The following is a 27426-nucleotide window of genomic DNA, read 5'->3' as shown; positions in this document are numbered from 1 at the left end:
GCTTCTTTCTTCATTTTTTTCCAATGAAGTAGGATTGTACCTCCTGCTTGAACCCGGAGATTCGAAGCCAAGCGTGTCCCCGCAGAAGTATGCTAGTCTTGATAGCACGCGAGGCTGTGTCTGCAGCATCTAGGGTGCATTTTATGGAAGTGTTTGTGATGAGCTTCCCTTCCTGAATGAGGTCGTTAGCTTTGGCCTTATGTTCTTCTGGCAAATGTTGTAGAAGTTTTTCTAATTTGTCATAATGTGCCCTGTCGTAACGTGCCAATAGAGCTTGAGCATTGGCAATACGTCACGAGTTGGAGGCTTGGGAAGCTACCCATTTTCCCTTAGGCATCGATAAGTTTTGACTCCTTATCAGGAGGAGGAGCATCACCTGTTTGAGAGTTTGCTCTCTTGCGGGCGTTAGACACAACAAGAGAGTCTAGTGGTAACTGACCTTTTATGTATACAGGGTCTGTAGAAGCAGCCTTGTATTTTTTATCTACCGAGGTGTTAGTCGGGCACTAACTGGGTCCTTGAATACTTAGTTTGTCTTAACATGCCTTTTAGCATGGGTAGTGTGTTGGTAGACCTCTGGAAATGTGTGAAGGTTTCTACAAGGAAATTCTCTTCTAGAGGGTCATTATGTAGTTTCACCCCATGATATTGGGCAGCCCTATTGATAAGTTGCGCAAAGCCAATATTGTCATCAGGTGGGGAAGGCCTAGAGGGATATAGATCAGGGTCATTTGGTAGATCTGGGTCTTTATCATAGTCATCCCATGGGTCAGTATTGTGTGGTATGTCTGGGTCTTGCGGGATATGATGATCATCATCTTCCCCAATGCCATCACCATCATCGGAATCGTCATCCTGTGAGTCAAGTGACTGTGGTGGTGGTGAATTTGATGGTGTGAAGTTTTGAATAGGAGGAGTAGATGGAGATATATAAGGGGGAGAAGGGTCGGTACCCATGTCTCTTTTTTGCTTAAGAGTTAAAGGGGCCTCTTGTGGGAGGTCTACCTTCCGTTTTTTGGGAAGAGTAGCCATAAGGTGTCCAGTGTTGGTTTCAATACGGAGTTTTTTCTGTTTTGGGTCCAAAAGTGGTTCTTCAGATGGAAGTTCTTTGGAAGGAGTCTGTTCCTTTGAGAGTGGATTTCGGTATCGAAGATTTTTGTTCAGAGTCTTTGGGCGCCGAGTGTTTGGGATCCAGTTATTTAGCTTTAGCCGGTTTAGGCTGTGTAGCCTTCGGAGTGGTTTGTTTCAGCTCCAAACTTTTCGTCGCTGGGGTTGTCGGCTCCGAGCTTTTAGGTGTGGAGCGTTTTGGCTCCGAGGATTTTGGTTTGGAGGACTTTGGTTCCGGCTCTTTTGGTTTGGAGGGTTTCGGCTCCGAGGATTTCGGTGTCGGAGATGTCCTCGATAAAGACGCATGGGAGGAGTCCCATGTTTGTCCTTATGTTTCGGTGCCAAAGGTGTTGGTTGGGCACCAGACTGGGATCGGCTCGAGCCTGAAGGCTTATGTTTGTGTTTCCTCCGGGCTGGAGGGCAGGGCATCTGAAACCTTTTCACAGGGTCAACCGGAGCGCGAGGGTGATACCGGAGCCTTTTCCTTAACGTGAGTGGGCACATGGGGGTCTGTACTCATGGTCCGTGGAGCCAGAGTGACGCTCAGGTTTTCTTCCATGTCGGAGTCTGCTTCAGACACGGAGACCAGTTCTTCTTCGGCTTCTGCGGCCGGACGGTCGCCGAAGATGTCCGGTACAGAGCCGCTGCCGCGTTGCATCTCGTGGCGTTGAGCCCTTCGATCACGGATGGTCTTCTTCGATCGGAATGATTGACATGCCTCGCAGGATTTTTCTTCGTGTCCTGGGGATAAGCACAGGTTGCAGACCTTGTGCAAGTCGGTGCGTGGAAACTTAGCACGACACCCGGGACATAGCTTGAACTGAGTCCGTTCCATCGACTGCTGGCGTGGTCGGCACGGGTAGGCCCGACAGCCCACCTCGAAGTTCCCAATCGAAGACTTTCAAGTTTGGATGATACGCGACTATTGGGAAACCGCGATCTAAGACAATATCGCAGAGGGGAGAGGATTGCGCGTCGAAGGGGTTCAAGAATGATACCGAACTGGAGCACCACAATACACATCTGAACCCGATGCAGAAAAAAACAATCTAAGGATGGAGTCGATGCCCATGCGCACTATCACCAAAAGGAGGAGTCACCTACCTCGTGACTACAAAGACTTCTTCGAAGAAAAACAAAGTGCAAAAATCCGAGCCCAACACCAGATGGCGATCTATGCTTACGCATATGATCTACAGCTCATATGCCTCGAACATAAAGTACCCGCTTACGGAAAGCAAATGCCACCAACTAATTCTGGACTAAAAGGAGGAGAAACAAGAATAACAGCATAGGCATTGCCAATATTGCATACCTTCACATACAAGCAAGAACAACTGGCATTGCCAAAGCTGGCTTATTATAGTTTCCAGTGTCTGTCAAGATTGATGTTGTATCTTGCACATTTCTGCTACAGCTTTTCTAGTGACCATTTGATGGCACTCTAATACAGCAAACTAGTGTTTAAACGTGGCTCTGCTTTCTTAGATGAAATGCTGTATTTGGAGCAGGACCAATAATAAATCTACCAACAGGGAAACCAAAATACACCTGTGGATGGATCAAACCTAAAAAGGAAGGAAAGCAACAAAAAAGGGCAAGGTAAATTAGGCTGACACAAAAGCACTCCAAACTTGAACCACCATTGGGTCTTTGAAGTACTGTATAAAAAGTGGTTTCTGACAGACCACTGAAGCTGTCTGTAAATGAGACGGCATAAAAGGTGCAGGACACTGTCATACTCAAAATGGAAAAAAGAAATTCAGAGAGGAAAGCATTGTGGGGCTGGAAACCCAACTAGTCAAGATAGAGAACAAATTCAACAGGACACACTAAGAATCTATACTCAGGAAGCTATAGTCTTTTTGTCTAACTATGAAATAAACTTTTAGATATAGCAAAGACGGGATGGAGGGCATCACAATGCCAGATACACATGTTTGGAATAACCACTGCCATATCGTACCCAGGGTATGAACGTGTAACAACGTGAAAGTCATTCCCTTAAAGGAAATAGCTGAAAGCTTGAGTATTACCAGGGACTTTTTCAGAAGAAAAAGCCCAATCAACATGAAATGATGGGAGGAGAAGTTACCTGATCTACCCATCCTTCAATGAAGACTGCTTAGACTTGAAACAAACCCTGTTCAACACCCCAACAGCTACTTTTTGTCCTATGGATTGCACACTGAAATGTTTAAAAAACTTTCTCCAGTAATTATCCAACACCTGTTCCAAGCGATATAGGAGGCTCCTTAGTTGGGGTCTCTTCTTGAAGAGGATCTATGATTGGCCATTACCATTGTAATATCAAAACCAGGAAGACCTTCCAACAGCTGAGGAGAGTTTTGCCCCATTTGATTTATAAATGTGGAGACCAAAATAAATCCAGCCAACTGGTTAATCAGTGACCTATACCCCCTTAGTACATTTGAACCAAAATGGCTTTTAACTGAAGCGCAAGATGAGACATTATATAGGAAGACTAAACCTAGCCAGGGTGAATGTGCATACTTTATCCAGACAGTGAACAGTCATGCTGGTTGACGAGAAGGCTTTCCATACACAGGATATCTAATTAAAATACTGAAACAGTCACATTTTTATACCAAGGTTCTTAAAATACATTAGTTTATTGTGCACAAACCCAATGACCCTTAGTCCATGTTAAAGTGGGTGTGTCCTCCTCATTCCAAATACAGGTCAAGGCAATGTCTTTTTAGAATACAAGAGAAATTTGAGTGAATGCCTGGCCTCTTGATCAATTGGGATAAATCATGTATTTATCCACTACAACGAGGTGACTCTGCAGTGAACTGGTTAAAAACCAGTTGGCCATTTTAAGCAACATTTTCAGGTATCTGGGCATGCACATAACTCACAACTAGAGGCTGGCATGGAACTAAACCTCGATCCATGCCTCAGGTCTACCATGGAAAGCTTGACACAATGGAATTCAAGTGCATCATGTACTGTATTGCCATATTTAAACCCCAGGCAGCATTCCAGACTATATACCCATTAGTATTTATCATTTTGAAGGACCTCATTATATATTGTACCCTTCTTAATAACGGTCCTGGCAGATTGGCAGAAGTGACATGGAAAACAGATATAGGACCCTTTGACGAAGGCTGCTCGAGAGAGACTAAAGTAGTGGCATGAATTTTGATAACCTTTGCTGAACTCGGGCTACTACAAGACTCCCTTAACTTGCCTGTGCTTCTTCCACTGAATACTCCCATGGCTTTTGAGCTGCCTGAATTAGCTCTTCACCGGATGCAGCAATTTCCAAACTATTTAAAAGTTGGTAATGGTTCTTTCCTGGCCTCGTCATGTAAGTTAAAGAGCTGTAGTAAGTTAGCAATATCGGACCCGTTTATTATGAGGCCCTTGAGTTATTAGGCAAATTCTGCATTTACAGCTAGAGGAGGACTTTGCTATTATAATATGGGAACAAGTCAATCTTTCTCCTCCATTTTGAAGTCTGCAATATTCACGAGTACATCCCTAGGAATTGAGCCTAAATCTCCTAAACGATGTCCTAATTTATGGCTCTTATTATGTTGTTTGGGAAGGAGGGTTCTTCTTTAAAGATGCCCTGGAATAGGTCCAAGAGGCAGGCATAGATGTCTTTTTGTTTCCTCTTTCACATTGTAAATTCTTGTACTGTCCTGGCGAGAGCAGTTTTCAGCTTACTGCATTTTTCCAGATTCATTTTCATTTCCAGATGGGTAATGGTAGTGAGTATGAGCCAACATGTTCTGTCAGGGGCTGCCAGTTGTGATTCAGTTGTATCTAGTTTATTGGCCATATCGGCGCAGAGCAGGTCTGTGGAATTCTTGCAGTGTCTTTGTCCAAGTCCACCCTCGGGGGTAACCAGGTTGTGAGTTCTTCTAGGCTCACTTTCAGGTTAGCTAGGCATGCCTGTAGATCTTCCATTGTAAGGGAGGGTTGGTCTGCATGAATGAATCTGTGTACCTTGGGTTGATGGCAATTTGCTAGTATCATAGCTAGCATTAGGTATTAGTATTCTTCACAGGCTTGAGGAGGATGGTGATGCAGGTCTAAAAAATAGTGGAAAGTAGTGAAACAATCTCAAAGATTCTTAAGAATTTGCCGGCTGCGTCGGGGGTGAGCACAGCACAATATTATTTTGTATAACTGTACCACAAAGCAATCAGGTCCGTTAGCCTTGCTCGATAACAGCAAAGATCAGAACCTTAGGCAGCCCACCTGGGGAGCACTTGGCATTCCAGTCAGACCTTGTGGGCATACAAAAGTTTGCTGGAGCAAGAATGCCTACACCTCAGCAGTATCAAATGTCGTCTCTGGAACACACATTTGCCAATAGTATTGTGAAAAAAGGTCTGAGTAACATCAAAAGATGACAAATTTGGTGGGTACTCTTGCATGCAGGATAAAGGATTTTTAATGTTGCTGGAGATGGGGCATAATAAAATAATGTTAAATGTAAAAAAAGCCATCCTGGATTATTTGCTGTGTGTCTAACACTTGGATTTATTTCTAGTGCCCGTATGTGGTTGTTTTTGTTTATAAATGAAATCAGTTCATTACAGATCATTGCACTACTTGACCTGTTTAAAGGACAGTCATACACAATGTACTGAAAACCAGAATATCACAATATGCAACAGCAAAAGCCACTCCACTCATTAATCAGCAATCTTTGTGGATTATTTTGACAAAAATGATTTTAGCAAACAAGATAAGATTAAAAAATCATGGTACACTGTTCCATTTAACCAAACGGATCACATACAAGAAACACTCAGTCCTTCGAAAACAATTCTGATGTTTCAAATATAGCCGTTTAGTCCAGATCAGACCAGACCACAGTATTGTTAAGTCTTTTAAGCACCAATTGGTCACTTGGATCAATCTTGTGATTAGTGTCCATAACTTTAGCACTACAACTCCAATGATAAACTTTGACTAAAATCATTTGGATCACAAAACAAATACATAATATTAGATTGATGTGTTGAACAATCAAAAATGGTGCTCTGTTAGGTTTGTAAATACATTGTTTTAATAATGTCCTTTAAACAGATCACGTTTGAATTCACTGTAGGTTATCAATTAAAAGGATTTAAAGGAAAAGAAATACTGGCACTGGAATTAAATCCAAGAGTCAGGGGCACCACAAATAACTTTTTAAGTTACTGAATAGTTGTTACTGTAGGACGTATACACTGAGCACAAAGTTAGTGGGTGCCGCTTTACTTTTAACAGGTAGAAGAGGGTCACGGTAACATTGGTATAACGCATCACCACCTTAAATTTCACCTCTGAAAAGGAGATCTTTTCAAGACCAAAAACTCTACTTTGAATTGCAGTAAGTTATGATGGACCCGCTCACCCATCTGAACTCAAACGGATTTTTTAAGAATGAGAACTGCTCACAGAGCAGAAAAAAGGAGCATCATAACGGTTTAGGAGCAAGAGCCCATCATATCAGGATGGTTGTGTCAGGACAAATTTAAGGCTGGAGGTCCCGTAACTGATAACAATAATAAATCATATTGCACTTCAGGAATTTCACATGTAGTTCTGTATGGGGACCTGCTCCTAGGCCAGATGCTTGTAGTCCCATAGCCTCTGGAATCACCAGGCTGTCTTGAAGTTGTGTTCCAGGTCCAGGGTTCTTATCTTTATCTCCCTGTGGAGGAGTCAGCCAAGCGCTACTGCACTGTGGAAAAACACTGCAATCCTTGAGGCACAAAAGAGAATTTCAGTAAGATCATAGCAAAATCAAGATAAACAAAGTCCCCAAGGTCAATGGGGCGTTAACCCACACTACCTCTCTTGACACAGCCTGGACCAGGTAGTCCTCCAGGAAAGAGCAGCCATAAGGCCTTGGCAGATGTAGAACAGTTCTTATACTTTGATATGAATGAAGCATCATGCATATCCACAAAAGGGCAGTATTCTGTATTGCTAATATAGCGCCCAACAGTGTATCATTAGAATTGCTTGTGTTCTTCCTGTTTTGATCTAATCAAAATTGAAAGCAAGTGTTCTGATGATCAACCAAGCACAACTAGCTGATGTGCTGACCTGCAGCTAATCCCTCAACGCCTTCAGTTTAGAGCTCCTGAAAGAGAAGGATCTGCCTAGAACAGAGCTAGCCGTCTTAATCATTGCCTTTTCAGAAGGCAACAGAGAGGAATAGGCATACCCAATATGGCTCTTAAGAGAACATGCCATTGTTCTTTCTGCCAATGTTACTGAAATATGGGATGGGGCACTGGTGTCATTGACTCAGCTGTCAGACTGAGATAGCACAGGGGTCTTGGTGTTTTCATACCAATGAAGGATGCGGAGGAAATTCCTTACTTTCCTCTGCTACTCAGTGAACTATCTCCTAAGGTGGAATAGAAGCGGACAATTGACACAGAGAAACATCTTTAGGATTTTTTTTGGCTTTACTGAGAATCCGGCAACAGAACTGTTTTTTCTCCAAAAGCATTTCTAATTATATGCACCGTATGGACCACAAGCTTTCAGGAATGTGACAATTTCAATTTGATTCGGATATATTTAGCATGGAAGGAAGCATGCTAGCTTACAGCTCGACCTACCTATACAATAGGTACAGAATGATTTTGCTGTCTCGTTCACATCAAATCCTTTCAGTATAGACTCTGGACTACCATAAAGCTCAAACATCTCAACTCATCTTGAACCTCACCCTCTAACTAACTCATCCTGCTACCAGAACTCGGATGCATTGACCAAACCTTTACTACTATACAAATGGGACAGCAATCATTTGGAAACTGAATCCAAAGGATCTAGACTCCTCTTGACCCCTGCTTAAAAGGTACCCACAAAGATGCTGAGTAGCTTTAAACACAAGTCTTGAAAAAATGTGATCCTGGCCTGTGGATTATGGATATTTACCAACCCACAGGAATGCAAGTCTCTTCCATCAACATCAACTGAAATTGAAACTCTGGGCATGATCCAGGACTCTATTATGTCCCTTGTCCACAACAGGAATCAAGAATGCAAAAATCAGACATTTACCCTTAACTAGGTTTCCCTCAGAAGCTACAGGCTACCACGACTATTGTTGCGTCCCAACCAGACTATGCATATCGTTTCTACCTACTGTCCCACTCTTCTTTCTCAAAGCACTGAAAGAGATCCAAAACACAGCAACAAGACTACACTTGCACATTACTCCACCGTTTCAACAATTCATTGGCTCCCTATAGCCAGCAAAAAGAATAGCCACATCACTTAGAATTCAGAAGAGGGAGTGGAAACAAGTCTCTTTCTAAATAAAGGATAAGAAGAGGGAGTGAAGACAAGTCTCTTTCTAAATAAAGGATGCAGGATCACCTAACCACTACCAACATAAAAATCGAATCGCCCACAAAAGGATGGCTATCAGATGACATGGAACCACACCTGTCCAAGCACAAATACCAATTAACTCCACCAGGATGATAGATGCTTGAGTTGTCATGCATATCTCACACTGGATTTCATTTCACTCCAAGCATAGAAACATGCAAAGCCTTTTCTTTGGGTACTCGATCAGTGAGAGGTTATTCAGCCTTACCATGCTTGGTAAAGACAGTTTGCCACCGATGTCCAATGCTCAAAATACTATTTGAAATTTCAAGGACACTCCTTCAGCATTGGACAATTGAAGCAGGGCGAATGGGAAGTTAAGGCTTACTCTACAAGATGGAAAGGCTCAAACTCAAAATGCAATGCAACATGATAGATAGCACATACTACACTGAATTCCCAGTCATTGATTTATTTTTATAAGATGAAAAGGATTTCGATAGCAGTTAATTAAACAGTATGCTTACAATTATGAACAAAGAAAACCATAAAGGTTCTACCTTCTGAGCTAGAGAACCAACCCCATGTATTATTATAGCTTGCTCGACCTGAGTGCTAGGAATGAGTTTTGAGCTCTTGACCAGTGATAGCCTACAGGAGATGCTACAGTTCAGGTCGATAAAGTTGGGAGTGCTCTGTATCCACTGTAAAATATATATATATATATATATATATATATATATATACATATATACACGTAAAAAGGGGGGGTCGAGCGATTTAAATGACTGGATACAGGTAGGGCTCTACTGATCTTACTTCTGCCACCAAAAGATGCACAGGAATAAAAGAACGCAACACAAAAATAAAAGACAACTAGCACAATCTAAAGCCCTAAAGCCCTCTAATATGGCCATACAAAATGGGGGGAAAACTCCAGCCAGATAAGAGGATTTCCACCCTTAGGAGTCCATGGAACTTTCTTGCTGTGTGAGTCACCAGCCAACTCTCTGGAGTCCTGCAGCCAACTGAAATTTACGTTGTGGACAGAGAAACTAAAAGGCCAGTTCACAATGCTCTTTTCTAGCAGGGGTCCATACCTCAAAAGCTACCTTGTGCGGAGGAGTTTTTCCAGTGATGAGATGCCACCTATTCCAGGGCTCCCATAAGGAATAAACCGTGACATTAGGAACTACTAGCCACTGTGAGACTGTACTTTCAACCAATGATATCTTTCAAACCCATAAAGGCAAGAATTAGGAATCAAAAGGTTGCAAATTCAGGACCACACCACCAGTCAATAGAATAGGACCCAACACTGCTGTATTAAAGACCAAAGGTTTCTGGGTCATTCTGGAGCAACAAATGTGGTGAGTTACAGGCACTGCACAAGAACACGGCTGGATTGTGGAGGGTACAGGCACACCGTCAACTTGTGAATGTCATAGAGCCGCTTTGTGACAGGTGTTTCTTCTCTTGCTATTTCTAGTCAGCTGGGGTGACCTCATGGATCCTAAGAAGCTCTGTTGATGAGATAGTACCACACAAGTTCTTCCAGACAGCAAGACATTATCTTTTTGCCTTGGATCAATTGGGTCACTTCTTTTAGCAGGCGCAGTCTAGCTTATCATAAAAGAAGGAGACGTTTTCCTTCTCAAAAACGATCAAGCATCTGGGATAAACTTGGCTTTACCGGACTTAGGCTAGGCCTGGAATGAGAATAGGAAACCTTGAAGAGGTTGATCTCCTGATACGGTCTCTTCTCTCCTGAAGCTAGTGCAGAGGTCTCCTCGCACCAGCATCAAGTGGGGGTAGGTGGGGGGCAGTCCCTTGATCAGACAACCAGGAAGTCTTACATTTTGAAAAGTCTAAGGGCTTCCTCAATTCCAGAAGGAGCGCGCATCTTCGGGCTGTTGCTGGCCAATTTTGTGGGCTTCCTACCTGGTGACCACCCTGAGAATGATCTGGTCTGGTTCAGGTGGGAGGTGTGTAGTGGGTGTCTGGAAGGCTTGGGTTCCCAGGGAAGATGGCCACAACACAGGAAAGGGGGTCAGAAGAGAAAATACAGCATCAGGGGAAACCAGAGATACATAAAAAATGTGAGCTGGCTATCACCCACATCCACACCTAGCTGCAGGGAGGAGGGCAAGAGATGTACAAGTGCCTGCTGCAATGTCTGAGATGGACATTTGTAGAAAAGCACAGAGGCCACCATCTTCTGCAACACCCATAGGTGGAGGCAAATGGACTCTAATGCTCCCCAGTCTAGATGCATACATGCAAATTCCCACATACACGTTTCAGACATGAAGAAGAAGGACCTCCAAGCCACAGGAAACAATGTAAAACAAACTACATAGCTTCCCAAATCCATAAAGAAGACATTTTTCTAAAAAGCACACCAACACAAAGCACAGAGACATGAGAAGTACAATCCACTACTCATCATGCATAACCCCCAAAAAGCTTCTCACAGACACTTACATGCCCCACCCTGCCAACGACTCAACAATAATAATATAATGCTCAAGCATTACAATCCTTGCTCCTATTTGCTGTCAAATGTTTAAACATAGCAGCCGAAGATAGGATAAGAACATCACTCTGTGCTTTTGCATTTCAGAGGTATCAAGTGCTAGATAAAAGCAACTACAATAAAGTACATTGTCCTCCAGGACTAGAAGTCAAAAAGCAGGGCATGGGCTCAAATTTGGCTCAAGTTGTTAACTAAAAAGTCTGAAATCTGTCCCTTACCACTTGGATGCTATAAATGACTTGGCCATTCGGGTACCCATTTTTAGGTCTCGCCTGACCCAGCGCATGCGCTGGTCTGGCGAGACTTATTGAGAGGGCTCCAAAAAGTGCTACCAGGCCAGCCTAGAGCTACAGTGCGCGGGCGCGCAGGCCGCGCTTTACCGCGATTACTTTCACTTTCGCGGCCGCATGGTCGCTTTGCATAGCCAATAGGTCTCGCTTTTGGAACCTTATAAGTATTTAGTTATGCAACTGTTGCATAGCTAAACACTTATAAGGTCCCAAACGCGAGACCTATTGGCTATGCCAGTGCTTGTTTCAATTGTATCACCTAGTCATGAAAGAGGTTATTTCCACTAAACTGCAAGTCAATAACTACGCCTACTTCAAGTATGAAGACTTTAACCAAGCCTAGGGCTTTATAACAAAAATACAGTGCTCATGGGACATGCAGATGTGTCAATGACATCTCAGGACACTGGCAGTTTCTGCTCAGCTGTTGCCTCTTTTCCTAAGTCGCGGATAAACCTGTAGTCTTCCAAGCCTGGTGTGGACAGCAAACTATTCAAGCTGTTAAATTCAGGCGAAAGGCAAAATTCATGGCTTGCCATAATTGCAATGGTGTTAGCCCATCCGAAAAAAAGAGCCTGCCCAAGGGAAACATCAGTGGATTGGTAAATTGCCTTTCAATAGCTCTCTAGACATATTGCCTTGTTTTCCATGTGGGAGGATGAAGCTTTCCCCTTGAGGTATGCCACTATTGTCAACAACGAATGAGCTGAGGGATCACACTAATTCCCAAGGTCCTGGTATGAATGTCAGGAGACTAACATAGCAGGCTTAGAATATGGTCTGGGTCTCTACCATACAGTCAGTGTCTGTTTAAAAACATGAAAATGAACACACACCAAATCCGTTGGTGTTTGAGCAGAGAAAGCCTTCAAAGTCGAGATTACCTCATTCTTTAAAGAATGGATTTAGGATTATGATACAGGGTCAGCACAGAAGATATCACTTTTTGGGATTCATGTCCTTATACTCAAATGTTTCAGCATCAAGGTCAACGACTGGGTCTGTGTCAGACTCCAACAACCTCAGCTTCTGTGAAGGAGATGGTTTCTGATCTTGAGCGTCTGTGGAATTCTCCGAGATGAAAAGGCGAAACTTGAGCAAGTCAATATGCTACTCACTATTATAGGTACTAACACAGAACTCAGTGAGGAATATGGCATAAGTATTTTAACTATCTCGAGAAAACCTGGTGTCAAGGTCAACAGCACTGGAAGCCATGATGGCAGAACATCATCTCAGTCTTTCATATTAGTGCTCAAAACATCCAGAAAAGTACACTTCTCCTAACTAAATGGTAGCTAATATTGCCTCTGTTGAGATAAAGTACAATGAAAGTGGGTCAAAGACAAAACGGTATTGGAGACTGCTCACCACAAAACATCAATGGCAACATCATATAGGCCGGTGCTCACCTTCTGTTGTGAGAAACTGAAAAAACATCACATACTCTGTGGATTCAAGTAAGTCGTAAATGAGTATCACCGCCTAGCAAAACCAATTAAGTAGCAAATTAGCAGGCTGTGCTTGGCCAGAAGAGATACCTTAGGTAACCTCCACATTTATTCTGTATCTATGAACTGCCAGTTCTTTGAGCAGTATTGGGGACATAGGATAATTTACCTCTTGTTTCTTGCAGCGTGACCATTCACTGGCTAATTTAGTGGCACATTCCTGCACTGAGTGGAGAGTGACTGGGACTCAATAGTTAGAAAGAAAGAGAAACCTGGAAGCCCTGGACTTGTTCATACTTGGGCAGGCTTGAAGTAAGCTTCTTCAAGGAGTCTGGCTCTACTTCTTGGTAAACAAAATATGACCGCAGCAAAGCAGGATAAGATTTGATCCTCCAAAATGTGGTGAGGGAGAAGTACTCAACATCCCAGCATACTTATCTTCACTATCATTCTTTATAAGGGAGACTAGTTTGACACCTTTGTGCAACCACAAACAGAAATCACTACATTCCAGACAAAGAGTTGGATATTACCACATGTTGCAAAGGTATTTCTAGAGCAATGGAAGCTTTTAGAGGTTACGTCAAAGCTTAAATAAGGATACAAATGATATCTACATGGTTAGGAAACTTCTGAGGGGAAATCAGTCTCTCTTTTCCTCCAGAACATAGGTATTCTTGCCACTGGGATTTAAAGTTGTTCATTTATTTTCATCCTGGCAACATAAAATATATCCGTCCAGCAAGGAACTTTCAGGTACATTGACCATGTTATAATGTCGTGTGTCCTGAAGAAAGATTTCTGATGAGGGAGCATTAAATATTTCAGGCAGAATTTTTACCCCAGTTGGGGGTCACCTTCCATATTTTAAGAGGAACTAAATCTAACTCTAGGGTTATATCCTATCCGGACACCCCAAAGCTGTGGGGTAAGATGTGTCAAAGCATTCAAAAATATGACTGAAGAAGTCTGCTCCACTGTGAAAATACAGTTGTTCATTTCAAAATGAAAACCACATAAGGTGGTCTCTATCTGCACCACAGCTAGATGGGTTCACTGGGTGATGCAAGGAGGAAGAATTAATGGCAATAGATTTGATGCACATTCTGAGATAGGTGAGATGGCACCTAAAGCCTTTTCCTAGGCAGCACTGTTGGAGGACCCCCTAGACGTGGACAACTAGTCTGCTAATTTCACTTTTAAAAAGCTTTATTTTAAAATTGTGGTGGATATGGCCACATTGGAAGTTAGTAAGCTTTAAACTAGCAGATTAATTGCCTCCAGACCGGACATAGAATGTACAATTTCCTATCTAGCATGAAGGCAAATTTCAATTCTATTAAGGACCCTGAGAGCAGGATTATCCCACCATCAGGTTCGGCACCAATCAGATGCCCACCCATTGTACTAAATGTTTCTTTAAAGAACAGAAAAGATGCTCAGATTAAAGAAATGAGTGAGTATCCTATTGACTATGAATTAAATGAATGGAAATTGAATGATAGGACCTAATGAGTAACTTGTGTCACTTAACTGCAGCAAATAAAAATACTAAACATGACTGGACTGAAAATCCAGATTGTGATGTTGCACGAAAAAAGAGAAGACACAAGAAGCTGCAATATCTTGAGAGGAGGACTGCCACGTGAATAGATATGAGGATGTTACTTCTCCCCCCCCCCCCCCCCCAAGTTCTTATAGGAATAATATTTTTTTGTTGCTGTATTAACTGTTAAGAATGCAGGAGAAAATAAGGCGTACTCTTTGCCTCAGTGTCCTTCATCGAACTGAAACCTTCTTAGGAACTTTTCTATTGTCTGCCACTAAGGCACAACTTGTATTCATATGAAGGCGCTGTACACACCTGTATATAGGATTCATTAGTGCAAAACCTTTAATGTTAGGGTGATCACTCTAAGGAAGAGCAGAGAGTTGTAATCTAAGGTTGCATTTCTGACAGTGGTTCAAACATAAAAACATCTACACTCATGAGCAAAATTTAAAATCTTATTTCTAACACAGAATGCTTTCTTATTATATGCAAATAAACATCAAAGTATGGAAGCAAGATTGGGAAGTCCTTTAAAAATTTTAAAGAACCATTCCAGGGAATAAATTAGGGACTCCATTCTTTAAAAAAAAAAAAAAAAAAAAAAAAAAAAAATCATCCCCCTGCAGGTTTAGGACCTTGTATTCGTGCAGGTTTAAAATTTCAGGAATTTACAATTTGCCCATGTGGAAATCTGCTGAGCGATTGCAAATTCACTTATTAAAACCTTTTGGTGCACATGCATCAAAATAGTCAATAGCGATTCTTTAATTGCGACTTTTAAGGAATCGCAATTACAGAATCGCTATTGCCTATGCATGTAGGCATCGCAAAGAAATTTACAATTCCTACACATGCCTTAATTGCGGCCTGCAAATTGCGAGTCGCAATTAAGGAATTACTTCCCATTGATTCCTATGGGCCTAGAGTCCCACAGGAATGAATGGGAATTGCATGCGCAATTTGCGAATACCCAATTTCAAGGGTGCAAGGGTGCCAAAGGGACACCCTGTTGAACCTCTGAAATTTCAATGTATCCACATGTTGCGCGCACACACATGCCCCAAGGGCATGTGTGTATGTTTAACATGGAACTTTGAAAAATGCACTAAAGAATTCGCAAATTACTGTCAACTTTAGAATGACGGTAATTTACGATTCCTATTTGCGAAATTGCTAATTTTTATTGTTTAATGCATTGCATTTAAGTAATCGCAAATTTTGTGATTCCTTAAATTGCGATTTTTGCATTTGGGATGATGCATCCCAAATGCAAAAATACTGGTTGCAAAGGGGCAGATTCTGCGAATCTGCCCATTTGCGACCAGCTTTTATGTTGATGCATGTGGCCCTTTGTCTCTTCTCCTCACGTGAAGATAATTTTTCCCAACACAGAAATGTATTTCTCTAAACACCACTTTTTTCCCACCACCCTGGAAAATGTTTCACTCCTGCCTTTGTCTGAAAGTAAATTTCACCCTTTTACAGTACAGGAAGAAATTGGAAAGGGGATGCTGAATACCCTTAAACTTGTAATTTTGTCAATGTGCACAAAATTACAGGGAAGTACGGTCCTGGAACTAACACTTTCGGTCTACTTCCAGCCAGAGCATTTAGATTTTTAGGGCGGTGGTAAAATCAAAGCCTTGCTAGACTCCAAACCGTGAAATAATGAGTCCTTGCATAACCAGAGAGGCTAATATCATAGCTCGGTTAGGAAAATGCTGTCATAATTTCCCACTGCTTGGCAACAAAAGAGACAAGTACATTTTTGTACAGGACACGCAGATTTCTGATGCATCACATCCCTTAGACATGTAGATATTTTATAAATTATACATCCCTGAATGTAACAGTGCCATAAGCGCACAGGCAACATAAGCTTACAAAAACAGATGGACCCCCCCACCTCCCTACCCCCCCAGTCCAGATTGAAAGCATATTTCTTTCTATCCAAACTCTAAATGTTCTAAATATATAGCTTTCCATAGAAACAATGTGGCTACTTCAAAGAAGATTAGGTCCTTTAGATCACCTGTGCTTCTTACCAACAGTCTTACCCTCTAGTTCTAGGTTCATGTGTGGCTCTAGTTGCTTACATGTTCTGAAATCATTGCTTTTAATCTTATTGTAAAACAAGACTGAAATTTGTACATCTACATCACAGAGCACATACTCAAGTGCTTTTGCAAATAGCAGAGTATTTAATCTCATACTTCCTCTCACATTTATGCTTATGCAGATTATGTTATTATTCATACTGTACCAAAAAATGAAAAAAATATTTTTAAAAATTACAATTCCCAGGAAGTCAGTTTCACTCTTTTTTTCCCCAGTTAGATCAAAATCAAAATCTTTTTATTTACATGTCCTCAAAATATGCTGGATGCTTGGCCTTCCAACTTCTCATTTTCTCATCTGTGCCTTCCACCTTCAACTGGAGTTACCAAAAATAACATGGAACACTCCAACTTTAAGTTCTTTGCATATGCTTAGTTTCATATTAAAGATGTTGACTATTTCCATAGCACCAAACTTTTATAAACAGACTAAGGTATGCAATACTTTCCTTGCAAATATCATATACCAGTATTACAATTAAATAATTCTGGTTCAACCTATCAATGCATTATATTAATAGCACCCTTCTCCCAACCCATTTTTGGAATCAAATCGTCCAGATACCTTAACTGTACCAGGGAATGTTCATGTTACTTCAAGATTTTCTGTGCTCAGTCCATCTCTCACTTCCAACACCCAAATAGCAGATATGCTTAGAAGGGTGAACCAAATTCCTATTATGGTAGGCTGGTTTACCTGGAGATCGTTCTAGTGTATCCAGGCAATTGTATAAAGCTACAAATGTAATCTGACAAAAAACTCCTAAAATTATAGAATAAAGGAAAAGTGTAAAGATCAGGGTTCAGGAACCCTCTGCTCCACAGAGCAGACAAATGCTCTGAGGGCTATCCCTGCAGTGCACGGCACGAGTCTTGGGCAGCCTGGATTAAAGGGTCTGTCATACTATAAGATTGCTGTTTTGTTTTCTTTTTTAAAGGGCAGGTTAAGAAATAAGGGCTAAACAGACCTAGAACTGTTTTAAGCCATGTTTTCTTATTATTGGCTTTAACAAATACAAACAAAACACTCATTGAACTTTGGAAAACTATTTTATGAAAAGAAATGCCTTTTGATAAAGCGTTCTATGATTCAGCTCAAAGGTGACGACATTCTATCATGTATACATTTTCTTAAAGATCCCATAGAGAAGCACTCGCAATTCTGCAATAAACAGCTGGATGTATGCTTTGTCCCTTCAGGATGGTTTCTGAAACAATGCGTTAATTTGCGATTCTAGAAAAAGAATAGCTACTAGATAGGTGGAATCATACTCAGGGCTCCTTTACAGGACCAAGGCGACTGAAGAGTTTCAATTAAGTGCGATTCAGATTAGCAAATTACGAAGTGACCTACCTGTAATATGAAAAACAGCCTCTACACCTCCAATTTTTTTAATTTCATGATCTTTGGCAGAAGCTGCCTACTGTGGGGGGGAACAACTGGTCATTTATTGGGCACTTCATTCAGTCAAGCTAATTTCCAGGATGTTGAGAACTGATGGTATTTCACTTTAGAGATGGCATTCACAAAAGGTTGACTTTGAAATGAGGGATGTGTTGGCAGGTTTTGGGTTAACTGCATTTGATCAAGTGTTTTTTTGTTGATCTAGCCTGTCGTTTCATAAACTGGTTTCATTTGGATTGGGGGCATTGGATGGTTGGCTTTGGTGGAAGAAAATTCAGCTGAGAGGTTGTTGTCGTATGAAATAAAAATGTATCTGCTATGCGTGTGTAGAGTGCAATGAACCCCCCCATTGCCCCTACCCCCCCTCAAAAAAATAACACCACACAGGCTCCAAAATGTGTCCATCCTAACTGACTCAAATGGAGACAAACTCCCAGGTAACACCATGTCATTCTCTGATGCATGTTCCAAGAAATCTCCCAAACGTCTTTATTTCTGGAAAAGTGTCATCTCACTTGGTCAAATTGTGCTCTGAGAGAAATTCCACATGTTCCCCCTTTCAATGATATCGAGCATACAAGAGTGTGCACGAACTATACATCACTCATCCATCACAGACTTCAGAGCTGCGTTAAGCCAATAACACTGAGGGATTCCAAGTTCAGATTTAGTAGCAGACATGAAGCTACAGAGGAAGTAACTAGATAAGAAGAACCCAATATCAGTACCAGTAACACTGCAGAGCAAAGTCAGATAGATGTTTAAAACACCTCCCCTGATAAACCAGGGAAAGAGCAAAAATTGTCCAGACAGGGATCAATTGACCATGCCATGTATATGATTTGTTAAATGATATCTATAGGCACATTTTCCACTTCGTTATGGGGTGAGAATCTGCAAGACAAAAGACACTGTGTTCAGCATTCCAGTAATATTTCCTCCACACAAAGGACACTTCTTAAAGAATCCAGAGTGTTGGCTCTAGAGGAAAGGAGGAAGTAAAAAAAAGACCTCAGGAAAAAGTTACAAAAAAAAAAAAAAAAAAAAAAAAATCAGAAAAGGATGGAACATGACACTAAACAATAGAAAATGTCCAATGAAGCTGAAAACGCCTCAGTGTTCAGGGATGATCATTCTCTAGTAAGATTGAAAGAAACTGCTTCACTGACTGCACTGGATGATGGGAAGGATGGCAATCTCAGAATTAGTTAAAACGAGTGTCAATTAGCATAGTTAGTACTCACTCAATTAGAGATACATTTTGCCTTTAGATTCAGGTTTTTATAAAGGGCCAATACACTGATGTTTTCAGCAAAATGTACTGTCGTTTTAATTAGGTTAGCTGGATGTACATTAAAAAATAAAAGGATCAAAAATGTGGCTTTTTATGATTATATCGATATACAACACACGTTGGGGAGAAGTCTCCTCTAATGTCTGAAGAAACCCCTGTAGGATGTTGTTAGGCCTTAAATAAGGGACTAAGCGAATGCTGGCCATCACATTTTTGTTTTGCAAATCAGTTGTGTTTGGGAGATCATGCGAAGGTTGTAGAAGTCACTCATTCTTTCTTATTGTGAAAGACAATGTTTTTTTTTTTAATAATAAGCATGTTTAAAAAAAAAAAAAAAAACGTGTTATGGGAACCTTGTAAATATGATGGCATTCTCCTATTTATGACTATCAGAGAGAATCCCAAGAAAAAGAGTGGTAAATGGAGACACAGTGATAGCATTAATGCGCCGCTAAGTGGCAAAAAAAAATCTTTACATGAAATGGAGAAAAAAAGACTCGCGGACAGTTTCTACAATGGGCACTTTGTTACACAGCCGATTTAAATATCGAACATTTGAGGCCCAAAGAGTCAAATTATTTTGAATTCTAACGTACAATTTAATAGTAAAATGGAACTGATGTTTTATCTTGATGGGAAGGTTTTTCTCAGATAAGAGAAATTAGACTTTATTGCTTATTTTTTTTTTTAAGTAAGCAAAGTACCACTTATGTACCAGAACAAACTGTTTTAGCAGCTCCAATGTCAGTTACAACCCAAGTCAATGGAATTTATTTTATAAGCTTAAGAAAGAAGGCTGAGTTTGCACTGCCTTGATACAAACTTAAGACCCACTAAATCTAAAATAGTAGAGGTTCATACAACTGAAATGCTGGCTAGATGTGTCACTAACATGGAAACTACTTAAATATTAATATTTATTTTTTATAAAGAAAGAAATCACACAGGGTTTTCAGAGCATAAGAACAACATTTTATGTGAACTGTGCTACTTTATTTTTGGTGAACTAATTTACTTTTTCCCTTCATTTTCTCCATTGTTTTCAAGGCAGGCGCATGCCCAAACATGTCTATTTACTATTATACTTTGTTTGTTTTTTAGGGCCTCTCAAAGATGAGAGGTTGGATAGTTTCATGAGTGCAGCATGTTACCAAAGAATTTAATGGATTACATGATGAGCAGGAAAAATTTTGTGATATTTATGTTCAGAACAGCCCTTAGGTTTTGTTTTTTTGTAAATTAAACCTGGGGCAATAGTTTAGCCCCTGTATGCAGCGATTTATTATGTCTTAAAACAGAAGGCCACTGCATAGTATGAATAAGGTAATATTGGTCTTCTAGAAAACACACAATTTCCAATGACCCATTTAAACATCCTGTATCACTCACTGTAAACTTCATACAGGCGGCGATCAATTACATTTATTTTTTATTCCAAGATGCAAACGCTCTAAACTCTGCTAGGGATTGTGAAGCATATAAATTCAAACAGCTTTTATGAATAAAGACCTATGGTATGACATTACTATTTAGATACAATATCTCATGCAGGAGCTTCCAACCACCCAACACACATACCCAATAAACAAAAAAAGTAACGAAATAACAATACCTCTATGGTAGGATGAGTATTATGCTTGTATGCAGTGTACAAAGGGAATTGAATCTGAAAGATTTTCGCCACACATAGCAACAATTTTTCTTTCTCATCAGTGCTCCATGAATTAAAAAGGTCAGTGCTCTTTGCAGAATCCTCTTCTGTTGGGTTACAATTTCTTGTTATAGATAATTTTTTCTCAACAAATGTGTGACTTTCAATGCTCTCATCATCCTCGTGACAGTCCTTTTCAACATTCAGTGCCTCTCCATCTTCATTATTCTTGTTTTGGCGTGAAGACTTCGTTTGACTAGTGCAATTTTTACAAAGCTGATCCCGCAAAGTTTGAACCTGAGCAATCACCAAGTTAATAAGTGCACATATAACTTGATTAAAGATCTCCAAGTGCTTGTACTCCTTGAAGCAACAGAGGCATTGCCTGCAAAAAGAACAAAATGTCAGGCATTTCACATTGAGGGAACAGTATTTGTTTTTACTAAGATGGATGGATTTTAGTGTACACTGAATGGATAACATTTCTGTATTGAGAAAGAGCTTGAGCATACATCCAAAGTGCCCATCTTTCTAAGTAACGGTTCACATTTCAAGATAAGACTTTAGCTGTCGTTCATGTATTTTATGTTACTGGTCCATTTTTTGGGCAACATGATTTAGAAAGGAGGAAAAGCTCAATCAATGTCTCTATTTAACTAAGATGCACCTCTTATAAATTCAAACGTTTGGATAATACCGTGGAGCGCTCATACAAAGAACACCAAGCTAACCTGCACTTTCACTCAAAATCTAACAATCTGGCATTACCATCCCGCTATTTAAACAAGCCTCACTTAAAACTATGCACGTAAAAAAAAAAAAAAATTATCATTGCTTACCTTTAAGCACTTTCTAAAGCACACTACTATACTACAACATGTTTTAAACCAATCCCTAGAGACATCTATAAGTCTCTTGAGTACTGCATGAAATACTACTCGGCACACATCTGCTGGCAAGCAAAGTGTGCTAAGCAGAGACAGATGTTACCCAGCCTTGCAAGCAGTGGGGCGCATGCTGCCTTGGAGCAGTCCCACTAGTGGTTGAGAAGAAAGCTGGAGAATTTGCTACAGGAAGAGAAGCAGTCTGATCTGACTGAAGTTGTGGAACTGGTGTGAAGCCTTTTCTACGGACCCTAGAGAAGTCACTGGTAACTAGACCATATCCTATGTGGATACTGTTGCTCAACACTGGTGTTCACCCAAACAAGTGCACTTGAACTGCATAATCAAATTCCTTCTTTTGGAAACACTCCATGCATAGCGAAGTCAAGCACTAAATAACAATAGGAAGTACATGAAAAAATAAATAAATAAAATATGCATCCCGTCAGTACTATACCTTCAAAGAATATTAGTACTTGTACAAAAAATTACATACCTTTGGTAACACCTTATCTGGTACAGACAATCTAGATGCAGATTCCTTACCTCGGAATTACCTCCAGGGGTCAGAATGAATCAGTAAATTTTTTTGCAGTACCCCTGTGCGCCAGTAGATGACATCATTCGGCTCCATGTAGTCACCCCAGAGCACCGACGTCTGTTTAGTTTCATGACATTTCCAAGTTAGAAGTGTGGAGTCACAAAGAATGCTTACGAACTGGTGTGAATCACTACAGTCCTCAAGGGTTTGACCCAATGCAGAAATCTGTTCGCAGAGTGGGAAGGATGGGAGGGTCTGTAAGGAATCTGCAGCTAGATAGAGTCTCTACCAGATAAGATTTACCGAAGGTAAGTAACTTGCTCATCTGATAGAGACTTCTAGACACAGATTCCTTCCCTTAGAACAGATACCAACGTAATACCTGTCTGGGGGTGGGTCTGCCAACAGATTCGACCATAAAGTCCTTCCGGACCTAACAGGTAAAGTGCTCATCACAACTGACCTGACCGTCCAGGTAGTAGTGCTTCATGAATGTGTGTAAAGATGCCCACGTTGCTTTCCGACAGATTTCCAGGACCGGTACTCTGCGAGCTAACACAGCGGTCGCAGCCTTGGCTCTAGTGGAATGAGTGCACAAGCCCTCAGGGGGGTGCTTCTTAGCCAATGGGTAACAGATTTTTATCCAGAGCACAATTCATAGTGAGATGGTGCATTTCTTCATAGCCTAGTCTTTCTTACCCCTGCCACTACCCCACCCTAATATATCCAACAAAGGGTTGATCGTCCACCTGGAGCTCTCTGGATCACTGTCCCTTCTGGCTGACGTTAAGGGCACCAGAAAAGCAATTCTGATGGTTAATATAGGCTATTGTGCAGTGACTTAAAGGATGCTCACATGAGGAAGGTTAAGACCAGATGGAGGTCCAATTGGGGCACGATGATTGGTACTGGGGAAAACAGATGTTGAAGACCCTTACGAAATCAAGACACAACAGGTGACTTGAAAAAGTCACTTGGAGGAAGTGATCACAGCTTTGAACCAAAGCAAGGGGAGCTAGATAAATCTGCCAAGGCCCTCTACCGGAATACTGTGAGCCCCTAGTCTGAGAGAGTGGATGACTTCGGGCACCGAGATCTTGGATATGGTGCCCATTCAAGTACAAAGATCATCCTTCAAGCCATTCAATCCCCATGGAAAGCTCTCAAAACTAAAATTGGTACGGTGGTGGTTCCCCAGCGGAATCTCTGCAAAACCATGGTCCATGTGGCAGAGGGCCATGTCACAGCTCTGGAGGATAGGGTCAGGGAACAACATTAGGCAATCCAGAAGTGAAAAAATTCTGCAGGGAAAATGGCCTCCAGTTAGAAGGCCTTCGATCTGAGGGACTTCAGTAGAATGTGGAGGGCACACACCCACAGCAGTTCCGGGAAGCTTGGATATGTGATTTTGTATCTGCTAGCCACATTTCACCCTGTTTCCTGATTGAGTAAGCCCATGGAACAAACACTTGTTCAAAAACCTCCCTGTGGAGACCAGGCCCATAGTCACCTCCTTCCTCAATTACAAAGACAGAGACCTCATTCTCTGGGCAGTAAGAAATGTAGCCGAGGTGCAACATAGGTCCCACAAGGGCATAACCTTTCCAGACTAAACTAAACAAATGTAGAAGCACAGGAAATCCTATGAGCAGGAGAACCAAAAGCACCTGTACCCTCACCACTGGTATAGTGAACCCAGCTAGAGGGGTGACTGACCTATGCCAGGGAAGTGGGTTGTATGCATAGCACACATGGATGTGTGCCATGTTGCCTCTTCACTTTGTTCTGCACCACAACACGCAGTCCGCTATGGCAGTTTGTGTTTGTAAAGGTACATGGTCTCTAAGTGTGGCACAATAAGTGCTGCAGCCCTTGGCGGCCTTCCCTGGCCACAGTGCCCTTGGTACCTATGGTACTATTTACAAGGGACTGACATGTGGCCGAAGAGTGCCAATTGGGGTTTGTTTTTAATGCAGTTTTAGGGAAAGAACATAGCCCCTGGGTACCTGTTTGGCAGGAACCCAGGGCACACTCAGTCAAGGTACATTAGCAGTTTGGCAAAAAGTGGGGGCAACTATGCAAAAAGAGGGCACTTTCTTACAATGGGGAGCTGAGACTCCTACTCAGCGTTGTTATTATCAAACTTGCCTCGCCTTTACTTTGGTTTTCTGTTTGGTTAAAGCCTCATGCAAATTTTAATTGCCTTGTTATCAGCAATTGCCTAAGTTGTTACTTGGGCCTTAATAGATCATGGTTCTCATATGTTAAGACTACCCTGCAGAACTTGGGAAGGTCTAACCTCTTTACCGAGCCCTCTACAATTCGTAAATCTGATATAGACTGGATGTGAAGCAACTGTTTTTGCATAAAGGTGCATGGATAGGAAAAGAAAGGATTTATTAAAATACACTCGTGTTAAAGACGACCCAGGGAACTGAACCGGATAGAAAGCTGGATATTTATGTAGTGAACCAAATGTAGGGGTACACAATGCAAATAGTTCAGATGACTAACTGGTTTACAGGGCTTACTTTAATAATGCCAAGTGCTCTCCTAGTGGTAGCGTGGCGAGCAGCTTAGGCTTATCAGCGGTAAGTGTTAAGCATTTGTTGTATATACAGTCAATGAATGGTTCACACACTCAATAAGAAATCCGAGAACAATTTATTACAATAACAGAGTTTGCTATATAATTTTAGACACCAAGATCATTGAGATCAGGGAGGTACTATCGTAGATAGGATTTTTACAGTAAAACATTCAAAGACTCAACGTTTTTTGAGGCATTAGCCTCAAACGCAGCAATGTTATCATATGGGAGAAACATACACTGCATTGAAATACTTGTAATATTTAGGGTTCTTCTCCTGGACTTAAGGGGCTTAGGGGCCAAGGTACAAGACAGTACAAGCGGCGCGTTCGACACGGTATCTCATCAGATTCTGTTGCAACGTCTGGAAGAGCCTGGCACTGAGGATCCGGCCCTGGGCTGGTTCGCCTCTTTTCTCTCGGAGAGAACCTTCCAGGTGTCGGCCTCTCCTTTTACCTCCCAGATACACAATATCAAACAAGGGGTGCCACAGGGCTCAGCGTTGAGCCCAACTCTATTCAATCTGTATGTCCAACCTCTAGCAGCGGTTGCCAGGAGTAGAGGACTAACGGTGGTATCATATGCTGATGATACCCAGCTGATAGTAACACTCGCTGAGGATGCCACGCCGGATGCTCTCAAGTTCAGGAGCGATCTCGCAGCCATCGCAGAGTGGATGACGGCCAACTGCCTCCAGCTAAATGCTAGCAAAACTGAGATTCTGCTAGTAGGGAGAGACACTGAGCTGTGGAGTGAGAGCTGGTGGCCTCCGACTTTGAGCTGTGCTCCCGTCCCTTAACAGGTGGTCAAAAACCTGGGTGTATGGGCCAATTCAGCCCTTAGCTTCCAGGCCCAGACCAAAAAAGTAGTGGGGACCTGCTTTGGACTCTTGCGGGGGGTCAAACCACTGTTTCTTTTTATCCCGCAGTCCGCCAAGTAATCATCCAGGCCTCCATCTTATCTAGGCTGGACTATGCAAGTTCCCTTTACCTGGGGGCTAATAAGGCTGAAATCCTAGGTTTGCACAGGGCTCAAAACGCGGCTGCCAGAACCCTACTTGGCCTTTCAAGAACTTGCTCTATGACCAACGCCATCCGCAAACTACAATGGCTGCAGGTGGCAAAACGCATGGAGTTTAATGCCCTCTGCATTGCCCATAAAATCATGAATGTTCCCCAGATATCCTGGCAAACCTGCTCTCATCCTACTTAGCTACTCGCCAGCTACGTTCCATGGGCCAGCATCTGGCAGCTGCCCCTCGGGTGAGGAGGGAGAGTGCAGGAGGGTGCTATTTCCGCGTCCTAGCGGCAAAACTCTGAAACTTCCTCTTGTTGCACATCCACAGCATTACCAACTACATGGTATTTCGCAAAGCCATTAAAACTCATCTTTTTCCTATACTATAGGCTCTGTTCCTCTCAGTATCTCCCCCACTACTACTATAATTGGCGCTGGGACGCCCTTTTGCTGGGCGGTTGTGCGCTCTATAAAACCTGTAACATAACATATGGTTTCACCTGTCTGGGTGTGTCCGACGCAGAGGTGCTGGTCACGTTGGTAGCCTTGAGCACTATGCCATAAAGTTAATGAAGTACTTACAAGGAGAAAGGCTAGAAGTGGGGAGTGGGGAGTGGTGACTAATCTGGCAGAACTCAAAAAAGGGGCACGGCTCTGGATGGTCTCCGGAGCACGAAGACAGTTGGTTTACGTGGCAGATGTGGTCAGTGCCTGCAGATGCAGGGAGATGGCTCCTCCACCTTAATGGAAAGGTTGCTTGATTGGGGAAGTACTGGACAGAGTTTGGGGAGGCTGTTCAGCAGCAGGACGAGTTGTTTCTTGCAACTGGCGGAAGAGCAGCAGCCAGGCAGGGTTTGGCACTAATTTCGGTGATGGTCCACAGTTCTTGCGTTGTTGGCTCTTCTTTGTCCCCTTATATGATACTGCTCCCTCTCCCTCTCCCACTCACCAAACCGCTCCCAGCCGCACTATTGGACGCCCACCACTTCTCACAGCCTCGTCAACCCTCCCAGTCGTTGGCTCCACATAGAGGGGAACCACTGAGGCAAGACCAACTCATCATCAGCCTCTCATTACAGACCCACCTCCGCAACCGCACTACTGCACTCCGGTGCCTGGAGTGAAAAGGCATCAACACCCCTTGCCACGCTATTGGCACGGGGGGGGCTTCACCACCACAACGCACAGCACCCATCATGCGCCCACCACCCAAGTGAGGCAAGCGCGGACACCAGTAGCTGGCTAGCCCTCTGCAGCATCGCGGAGGCAGCCCAACTAGGTTGGGCCAAGCTCGCGGTCCTGCCCTGTAAGCCCTGCTTGCCTTGGGGGTTTAAGCCCTGCGGACCTTACCCACAACTCTCTCTTAGCAACAAAGCGAGGCAGAGGCAGAGCATGTAGAAGAGCTGGATTACAGCTCACCTTTACCTGACTCACCACCTAACAACTAAAAACTAAACGACGAGCGGAGGAGGCGGGTGCCAGCACCTTCCCAAAACACTCCCCCAAACACTGGACAAATTTCCTGCAACTTCCTGGTTAGCCCCTCTGGCCTACAACAGAGGAGAACTAAGGACAGGCCAGACCCCCACGCTACAGTCATTCTTGCCACTGGAAAAGTTGTAGAAATCTAACACAGAGGGCCTGGATCAACAGGCGCTGGAGCAG

The 27426-nt window shown here is 42.3% G+C and overlaps 1 protein-coding gene across 1 annotated transcript in view; it reads right to left on the bottom strand.

Annotated features, from left to right (window-relative positions):
* USP34 (ubiquitin specific peptidase 34) overlaps positions 1-27426 on the bottom strand; it is a 2509780-nt gene that overhangs the window by 2415305 nt on the left and 67049 nt on the right. The window contains exon 3 of the mRNA XM_085612349.1: positions 20691-21114. Coding sequence (XP_085468475.1) covers positions 20691-21114 — 424 coding nt within the window. The remainder of the gene's footprint in view (positions 1-20690; positions 21115-27426) is intronic.

Source organism: Triturus cristatus, chromosome 6, assembly GCF_964204655.1.
Source record: "Triturus cristatus chromosome 6, aTriCri1.1, whole genome shotgun sequence".
NCBI classification, from domain to species: Eukaryota; Metazoa; Chordata; class Amphibia; order Caudata; family Salamandridae; genus Triturus; species Triturus cristatus.
Note: the sequence above shows the minus strand (reverse complement) of the source record. Positions and strands in the feature narration are given on the sequence as shown.